The sequence below is a fragment of the Gossypium arboreum genome, chromosome 12 (assembly GCF_025698485.1).
Source record: "Gossypium arboreum isolate Shixiya-1 chromosome 12, ASM2569848v2, whole genome shotgun sequence".
Classification (NCBI taxonomy): Eukaryota; Viridiplantae; Streptophyta; class Magnoliopsida; order Malvales; family Malvaceae; genus Gossypium; species Gossypium arboreum.
The window spans coordinates 2,657,238-2,667,803 of NC_069081.1; the positions used below are offsets into that span (position 1 = coordinate 2,657,238).

Consider the following 10,566-nt stretch of genomic DNA (forward strand, 5'->3'; position numbering starts at 1 on the left):
TACACAGCTCAACTGATCTGACCTCTGTTCACTACAAATTGAATTTCTCTCAGTACACAATTCAAACAACCCTGAAGTCTGTTTCATTTAAAACTAGTCTCAATAAGGAATTTAGGCATGTAAACTATATTTCTTAATTTTCTTTGTACAATTTTTAATGATTTTTCAAAGTTGGAATAGGGGATCACGTATTCATCCTGAGCAAGTCACATACAATTGTAAATATCTCAAAATATAGAATTCCTTTGCTTGCTCTGTTTCTTTTATATGAAAGTAGACTCATTAAAATTTAATTTTACATCTCATTCAACCTCTAATTATATTCCTCCTATTTTTGGTGATTTTTCAAAATCACGTCACTGCTACCATATAAAAACAGTTTTAATGCTAATTTCACTCTTTCACACATTCTTTATGCTAACCTCATTTTATCTTATATATGTATATACCACAAATCATTTTCACCACATTTCATTCACCATAAGTGTAGGTCCAAACCACAATATCACCACAAAACCATCCCGTTGAACAATTCGGATCAATCCTCGATATTTAATGGTTTCAAAGACACACCCCACCATCATACTTCGTTTAGTTCGGCTCTCTTGTACACATGGTGAACACTTAGTACCACTCATGCGACCCAACCGATTTGTCTCGTAGCTCTCTTGTCTACATGGTGTCCTTCACTTGGAATCACGCATGCGACCTAGCTACATTTATCTTTCACGTAGCTCTCTTGTCTACATGGTGTCCTTCACTTGGAATCACGCATGCGACCTAGCTACATTTATCTTTCACGTAGCTCTCTTGTCTACATGGGATACATCTCGCATCACACATGTGACCTAGCTACTACTGGTGTCTCGTAGCTTTCTTGTACACATGATGTGCACTCAGCATCATACATGTGACCTAGCTACGCTCCCTCTATTTCATTCGATCTCTCCGAATGTTTAACCGGATCTCTCTCTATATTTATTTCCATTCTTCCAATAGTCGATTTATATTTTAACATCAGCTAGTATATTTATATAATAGGCTGAAATATAAGAATGTACATGAAATTATTGTAATATTTACATACAAACTTACCTTGGTGCAAAATGTGGAAATTTTGCAATTTAGTCCAAAACTTTTTCCTTCCCTGCTCGAGATCAATTCCGCGTCTTTCTTGATCTATAATAACACATTTAGCTCATTTAATACTCATACTATTTATTTCAATCCAAAAATCACATCATGGAAAAATTACATTTTGCCCCTAACTTTTCAAAATTACAATTTTGCCCCTAGGCTCGGAATTTAATTTCAGCCCTTATTCTTATATTTTATGATATGCTGAACATTTTCTCTTCTACAACAACATCAAATTCTCACTCTATCATATAGTTATGAACAATAGGTATTTTTACCGATTATGCTGCTTTTACTCATTTTCACTTAAAACCGAGTAGCACAAGTTATTTAACATAATTTAAAACCTCATATTCTATCATAAAACATCAAAATACACAAATTTCACCTATGGGTATTTTTCCAAATGTGAACCCTAGGTTAAATTATTACTAGCATAAGCTTAATCGAGCTTCCGGATTCCAAAACGTAAAGAACATTAAAAGCGGGCTTGGAATCACTTACTATGGAGCTTGAAAATTGAAGAAACCCTAGCTATGGAGAGAGGGAGAATTCGCAGCAACTAAGGAGGATGATGATCAATTTTGTGTTATTTTTCCCATTTTATTTCATTTAATATCCAAATGACCAAAATGCCCTCCTTACTAAACTTTCAAAAATTCCTTCCATGTCCTAATTTTGTCCATGAACTTAAAATTGGTCAAATTGCTATTTAAGACCTCCTAATTAATATTCCAAAACAATTTCATACTAAAAACTTCTGGGATGCAAATTTTGCAACTTATTCGATTTAATCCCTACTTTCAATTTAAGCACTTTAGGCATAGAATTTCATCACGAAATTTTCACACAATCATGCAATCATATCATAAACCCCAAAATAATTATAAAACAATTATTTCTATCTCGGATTTGTGGTCACGAAACCAGTATTCCGATTAGGCCCTAATTCGGGTTGTCACACGACATCTAAAAGCTCTATCAACTGCTTCCGCAATTCCTCTAGTTCCGGTGGAGCCATCCGATATGGTGCCCGTGCTGGTGGTTCAGCATTGGGCAACAGCTTAATCTTGTGGTCTACCTCCCTCTTAGGTGGCAATCTTTTGGGCAACTCCATGGGCATTACATCTTGAAATGACTTTAGCAACCGTTCCACTTCCTTTGGAATTTTCACCTCGAATTTATCATCCATATTGTCTCTCAAGGTAGCTAGGTAGGAGACTTCATTTCGACGGACTCCTTTGGCAAATTGAATTGCAGACAAGGTTTTTCCCTCCATGCTTCCCTTCCTTTTCATTCTCACCATATATCGTTGATTTGCATCGGAGATTGTCATGTAATTCTCGGAAGGGTGAATATCCGCATTAAGCCTGTCAAGTAAACTTAATCCAACTACAAAATCATAATCATCAAGTGGGATTACCGTAATGGTCGCTTTGCCCGTCCACTCGCCAAGTTTGAGTTCCACCCCTTTTGCCACACCCGTTATGGGAATGCTTTCTGAATTCACTGTTTTGATTCGTTCCGAATCTTCCTCAATTCTAAGGCCAAGTTCCTTTTCCATTTCTTTAGACATGAATAAATCAGACGCACCAGTATCAACAAGTGCATTCAATCTTCTGCCAGCTACGATGATGTCCACAAACATCAACCCATTGCTTGACTTCTCTTCGACACCTCCTAATATCGAAATGAGGCTTTTGGTGTCATCTTCGGCTTCCTCGCGTACCTCCATGGCATGAAAAGTGGCTTTCTTTGGACAGACACTCATTCTATGTGGGCCTTGGCAAAGAAAGCACTTCATTGGTCCTTTTCTATCCCAAGGCTTAACTTGACTAGATTTTGGGCTTTCGTCATTCTTTTCCCTTTGATCCTTGTTTCCCCCACCATTATCTTTGGGTCTCGACTTGGGTTTGGAAGAATCATTATTATCAAACTTTCTTCCCCCAACATCATAGAAATTTTCTACCTTGGCCATAGCTTCGGTCAATTTGGTGATATCTAGGCGACGCAACTCTTGCTTGGCCCACATTTTTAAACCATCCTCGAACCAATAGAATGCTTCTTTCTCGTTCAAGTTTGAGATCTGAAGCATCAACTCGCTGAATTCTCGAACATAATCTCGAACAGTGTCTTATTGCGTAAGCCGATGCAACTTAGCACGAGCCTCCTTTTCAGCATGTTGCGGATAAAACTACTTTTTCAACTCTCTTTGGAACTCCTCCCAAGTTCCAATGGTCGTTCCTCCACATTTCTCATCCGTGGACCTACGTCTCCACCACAAGAGAGCAACATCAGAAAAGTAAATTGAAGCGGTGTTTACCTTGGTGGCATCATCCTCAATGCCAATTGCTCGAAAATATTACTCCAATTCCCACAAGAAGTTGTCCACTTCTCTTGTGGACCTAATCCCCTTAAACTTCTCGGGTTTTGGAACATCCACATGACGTTGCTTCGGTCTCGAAGCCAACATCCCACTTCCCAGGGCAGCCTTACAAATTCTGAGCTCCCTCTTAAGCTCAACAATCTCTTCCTTCATGGAAGTCAGCAGGGCCTCAAGAGCTTTGTCCCTCCCTGTCAGTTTGTCCGAAGTGGATCTGAGGGAGTCCAACACAAACTCCTTGCTATCTTCCCTCAGTTCCTCCATACGGGTCAGGACCACTTCGAGTGTCTCCTTCATGTCACCAACGGACTCCTCGAGATTAACCACTCAAATTTCCAAGCTCGACAGCATATCCATCGATCGACTAGCCTTTCTAGCCCTCCCACGGGTCTCCATTGGCTCATTCTGATTAACAATTTCTTTCGACATATCTCAAAAGTGCTTTCAAACTGGCTCTGGTACCAACTGTCACGAACTTAGGATTCTTGCCTCACAATCCGTGCGGCCTTAGGCAGTTTCTTACTCCAAAAACGCCTAAGTCAGCCTAACTTCCACAAAAGAAGGATTCAACAGAATTTTTCCCAAAACACAACTCAAGCGAAAGCAACTCAAAGCCAACAAGATGAAAGAAGAATGAGACAAGAACAAGCCAGGGAAAATAAGAACATAAGAGAGAGAAAAATTTGAGTGAATGCTCTCAAGAATTCTTATTACTCAAAACTCAAGTGCTTTACAATGAGGGAAGAGGCCTCTATTTATAGTTGAGCCTCTCCAAATCCAACGGTACAAAATCAAGTACATCAACAGCTATGATTAAAGGGTATCTATAATCAAATCTCTAAGAATATAAAATCATATCTTCTAAGATTACCTATCTTATCTAAGATATGTAATCTTATAAAATAATATCTTATAAGATTACATATCATATCTAAGATCTCTAAGATTATAAAATTATATCTTTTAAGATCATGTTTCCATATTTGTCTAACTTGTAGATGGGCCTTCAATCTCTTCAAGCAACGGGCCAGTCTGATTGGGCCAAATGACCTCCTTCCTTCTTGATGGATCGCACAGACGTGTCATGGTTGCGGGCTCCCATGCACAACCCATGACATTAGGGGAAGGTTGGAAAAGACAGGATATGAAAGATAATTCAGTCATAAAGAAAGAGTGTCCTAGTCCTATTTGTTGTGCTAGTTAACTTTTAAGGGGTTGTTTTTAATAGTTCATATATTTGTTTCGGACTCTTTAGAGTTTAACTGACCTATTAATGATGTAGGTATGAATTGTCATATATAGAGATTGAATGTGTAACTTAAAAATAGCAGATGTCTTATCTATTTTACATTTTTATTTTCGGTAAGATAAAACAAGGTTGAATCAATTTTACATTTTTATTTTCGGTTCAAGAATATTTAAATATTATATTTAAAATAATAATATAAAAAGGAACCATAACATAAAGAACAAAATCCAAAAATGTTTGTTAGAAAATTTTTTATAATTTTTTAAAAATAGACACATTTATTTTAGTTTTTATTTTTTTTCATTTTCTAATTTCTTTGACAAATGTCACTGAAACATCAAAGTCAATTAAAAGTTTGAAAATAACGATGATGAAAGTAAAACTCAAAGAACCTGTAATAAACTATTATCATCATTCTGCATGACAAAAACTACAGTACAGTTTAATACTGACTGAACAGGGAAAATAGCAGAATATATTACGTAGAAACTTGGAGAAGCATAATCTGGTCCTGGGAATCATGTCTAGGTTCCACCTTGAATCTCTGAGACACTGAAGAATTGGCTGCTTCAACTGGGTCACTGATTTTCACCTCATATTCTCCATGAAAAAGGGAGGCCTCAAAGAAACCAGCAGCATCCGTTTTGGCTTCTACCGTGGCCTTGATTCCCCATTCTTTCAACAGCTTGTCCACAACATCCCCAGTTGCCAAGTTCTTGAAATTATTATCAGTTAAGCACATACGGTAACATCCGTTTGGTTTCCAGGCAGACCATATTATCATGCCGCTAACACCAGGGTGGCTATGTCCTTCTCTCAAAACTTGTTCCAAATACATTGCCTGCTTATATATGATAAAAATAAAAAAATAAAAAAAGCCCCACAAAATTGCTTATATTTGAATGCTCATGGTATGTTAATATTGTTGAACTCGAAAATTACCTGACTGGGGCCGCTCTTCACATCTATTTCCGTTAGCCAAATGGGCAAATTGGTGGCAGCGAGAGTGTCAAGAGAAGATCTTATGTAAGGGAGGCTTGGAACGTCAAAATGGCACTCTAGGCCAATAGCCATTCGCTTAGCTTCGGCACCCATGAAAGTTTGAATATTTTTCAGTTTTTCAAGATATTTAGCCGGGGTTGATGCAGCATCTCCCTTCTGCTCTAGGGTATTGAATTCATTCATAAACAAAGGTATGGAGTGATCAATACCGGCAGCCATTTTGTAGAAGGTGGCGGCAGCATCTGGGCCGAGCTTACTTTCGAAGAAATTGAAGTGCAAATTCTCATTAACAACGTCCCACCCGATTACTTGACCCTTATATTTAGTCATGATTGAGTTAATCCTTTTGTTAGCTGCTGCCGAAAGGTCGTTGGGTTGGAGAGAGGGCACCCAATTTGGTTGGTAATGAGGATCATCCCAGAAAATGTTGTGTCCTCGTACCGCAATATTGTGTTGTTTCATTAATGTCATTATGGAATCTGGGAGTGAATAATCTTCCTTTCCTTGGACTGGTTCGGTGGTGTACCATTTCATTTCGTCCTCGAAGGTTGTATGGGCAAACCTGGAAGTGAACCAGTTTTGGTAGCCAACGTTGTTGAGGATGCCCTTGTTTACAGCACAACCGATAGGTTTCCCTGAAACCTTTTGGTGGATGGAAATCTTGGAGTTCACTACTGGATTCCCTTTTGCTTCCACACGGATTCTTACCCTTCTCTTTGTCTGCAAAATTAGACCCTCCATCCATTATGACTTATTACTTCTCTGATCTCTCTATATTATATATATTACCAGTCCTAGTAGAGTGACTGACCTTCTCAATGCTTTCAACATGATGAGACATCCACTCTTCTTGAGTGAATGGTTGCAAGGAGACGCTATCCACCCAGACTTCAACCGAGGTGTTATCGGTCTGAAGAAATCAGTGAGTTAATTTGGAAATATATAACTCTAGAAAGGAAATCCCGATAAAATAGTTACCTCAAAAAAAAGCTCAGCAGGGCCTGAAGCATCCACAGTGAGGCCACCTTTGAGCATAGACCAACACTTGGACTCGGCAACTGTTTCAGCAGCGCGCTTCAACCCGGTAACTGTTCTAAAGACTGCCCTCACCAGAGCTTTCTCTTCGCTCACTTGAACCCAAGCTTCATTTACCCACCCACAGAATCAAAAATATATAAGTGTCCAATACATACACGTTGGACATAGGTATACGTCAAATATAAATATTGAATAAAGAATTTTGGATAACATAGATAATACCAGAGAAGGTATAGAGCTTGTCGTTCTCCAAGTAAACCTTCTGAGAGACACTGTCCTGGAAATGGTTTCGTTTACCAGCCACAACGAATTTGTTGCCATCTGATTCATTTCGATGTTCAATTACGGCATTCCCAAATGTAGACCATCCTATCAAACCCTCATTTAACTCTGGGTTCTTAATCATGCCTCCGCCATACTGAGCTTTATGAGGTTGTGCCAAACACTAGAGTTTTTCCCAAAGAAAAAAACTATTAGTGTTATTATCATGAAACGTATAAGTAAATAAATATCAAAAGGGAAAACTTAAATTACTTCAATGCTGGCTGTATAATCATAGGACAATGCATTCACTTTGACGAGTCCTGAAAACACCGGGCTCCAAACTTAGTCGTACCCTTTTTAGTAATTTCCTTATTGTATTAAATAAACTAATTTGGGCGAATAATATATCATTGGCTCTAATAACTAAACCTGACAAAAGGATCGATAATGGTAAGAACAGAAGCACACTCTCTTTCTTCCAAACCTCCATTGCTGTGTCTTATTTTACCCTGAAATGAAATAAAATCAATCGCATAACTAAAGAAATAATTATTAAAAATATCAAATAAAACTTGATCATAATATTAAAAACCCTTGAAAACTAATAGTCGATACTCGATACCTGAGACTCAATGTAAGCTTGGATTAGGATTGGGTGAGAAAATCAAGACTGAAGGGCTATACACACACACTGTGTATATACACACACATATACATACAGTTTTGGAAACACACCTGTGCTTTTTTTTTTTAGTGTGATATATTTTAGGAAATAACTAATTTATATACTTAAAATTGTAAAATATACTATAAAGTACTAAAAAATATTTTGCTAGTTTTCAGCTTTGCAAGATTTTATAACTTAATCAGCGGAGGCATTTATAACATACTACATATTTAGAGGAGATAATGGTTTTTTTTTTCCTTATTTCTTAAAATGAAAATTTGCTTTTACTGTTTTTCTGTAATTATGTCATCACGATTTATCTCGTTTAATTCATAATTTGAAATATTAGCCGATTCAATTTTAATTCAGTTGATATCAACTTTGTTGTCAATGTAAGAGAACCTGAATTATCCTTTTATTTAAGGGTTTGGTAGAGACTATAAGTAATTCTACGCATTGTATTAAAAAATCAATACTAGGAATCATGATATTACACTAATATAAAAGGAAGTAAATCAAAAAAAAAAATTTGAAATCCTAAAATTTCAACCCAATATTGGAATTTTTTTTTTCCTCAAAATATATATTATTCTGAATTATTTGAGATTGTCAGTATTTAAGTTCTGATTATTGAGTTAAAAGTTAAGTGATTTATGACGACATATCTGGTCTTTTTGATACAATGTCTAGAACTAACCATAGGCCTTCCCCAACCCATAAATAGGAGGATAATGCATTTTAGCGCACTCAAACTCACATCCTCCTATATTGACAATAATGCTAATGCCAGTCGAGCTAAGACTCAATTGGCAATGAGATATGATTCTTAAAAATGTGATTGATTGGAAAGTTCCTTATACATTGATCAAAGTATTTATTAAAATTCCAAAAAACTTACATTAACATATTTGGTACACTCAATACTTTCTTGGAAATGTATTACACCCTACAAAATTATCCTTAATAAATAAAAGATAATAGCCATGCATTTTAATATTTTCAATATTTTTTATCATTAACAAATATTTAATATTATAATTAAATATTTAATTATAATTTTTATTTTAACAAATATTTAAATTAATAAAAATGTATGATTTGATGACGTTTTGATTGAATTTATTACATGAATACATATGAAAATAACTTATATATTAACTCAAGATTGTGAAGATGCAAAATTTTCTTCGCTATTTTGTAGGCATAAATTCAAGTATATTCCTATATTGCATATATATAACTTGAAATTATCTTGATACTAAAATTTGATATCGATGAAAAATATATTTTAAAAATATTGATAACAAAAGAAATGCATTAATTTTGAATCTTAATCCTAAACCCAATTAAAAAAAAAGTTACTTTTGTCTTAGCAAATTCTTTTTACTTTCCATCGATATGGGAAAATAACTTTCCTACTAATTATTAAGGGATCACATGGGAATACTAAATATTAAAATCACATTCTAACCAATTAAATTTCATGAAAAGTGATAATTGTCTATCTAACGCTCTCTTAATATAAAAGGTAAAATGTAATATTTATATATTTTTAAATATAAGTACAAATATTCAACAGGTCAATTAACATTAAAATTAAAGATTTTATGAAAAGAGTTAATCGTACCAAATATTCTTAAACTATAACTTTCATTTTAAATTAGTCTCAAACTTTAACACATTATAATTACATCCTCAAATTATTGATGTTATATCAATAAGATCTATCCATTACTCAAATTGTTAATTTAACCGTTAAATGAAACGTTAGATCTATGGTGACAAAATTTAAAATGAAAACTATAAAAATAGATGTTGTAAAAATCTTGATTTTGAGGTTTTAAAACTTTTACAAAAACTATCATTCTCTCTCTCTCTCTCTCTCTCTTTTTTCTTTAGTTTTAGTTTTAATTTTAAAATTATGCAACAACATTTTAATTTTCTTTAAAATTTTCATTTTAAATCACTTCACATAAGATTTTATATGTTTTTAATGGTTAAATTAATAATTTCAATAACGGAAGGGTCTAATTGATTTAATATTGATAGTTTTGAGATATAATTAGAATATTTTAAAATTTGGTGACCAATTTAAAATAAAAATTATATTTTGAGATGTTTAGTGCAATTAAAAATTTAAGCTAATAAATAATAATAGAATTTAATATAATGATTAACTTAATGTGTTTAGAGGAGTTGTGCCGGCGAGAATAGCAAGCACAAGTGGATCATGTCTTCCAAGAAACGAACTTTGTAGCAGATTACCTTATAAAGACATGTTTGGTTGAGGAAACTATCACTCAAACAGTTTGATGTGGCACCTGAAAGTGTTGACCACTAGCTTCGAGATGTTGAGCAAGGATTACAATTTTATTTCTGTTTTACGATATATATTCGGAATTAGTGATTACCCCTTTTAATAATGTCGTATTCAAAGTTTAAACTTATGAATCTCTTTAAGAATACAATGAGCCTTATCATTGCACCCAACATTTGTTGGTAAGTACAATTTTTTTTTTAATTATAGAAAACTTGTGAATTAAGATGTAGTCTTATTGTTTCTTGATTATTGATTTTTTTTTGTTTCTCTTTATATTTTCTATTTTTTTAGAAATTTGGGAATACACTTAGAAAAATATAAAATCACATGTATTTACTAAAACCAAATGAAGCATATTTTCTCACATTTGTTGTTTTCATATCCTTGGTAATAAATCCAACTGTTCTTCGACGACCGAAAGTTATTGTTTCTTTTTATTTTTTTGCAGTTGGACAATTTTCCTCATCTTTTTTATTACAAAGAAATTGAGTTCCATTTTCAGTATC

At 34.5% G+C, this 10,566-nt stretch overlaps 1 protein-coding gene across 1 annotated transcript; it reads right to left on the reverse strand.

The window, feature by feature from the left end:
• Positions 1–5,046: 5,046 nt before the first annotated feature.
• LOC108478828 (endo-1,4-beta-xylanase 5-like) lies at positions 5,047–7,761 on the reverse strand. The gene is made up of 8 exons (XM_017781285.2): positions 7,696–7,761; positions 7,503–7,582; positions 7,344–7,393; positions 7,032–7,254; positions 6,750–6,913; positions 6,583–6,681; positions 5,712–6,491; positions 5,047–5,610 (listed from the first exon to the last, which is right to left on the reverse strand). The coding sequence occupies exons 2-8, from the start codon at positions 7,561–7,563 to the stop codon at positions 5,248–5,250; spliced, it is 1,740 nt and encodes a 579-aa protein (XP_017636774.1). The 5' UTR covers positions 7,564–7,582; positions 7,696–7,761; the 3' UTR covers positions 5,047–5,247.
• Between the last annotated feature and the right edge of the window lie 2,805 nt (positions 7,762–10,566).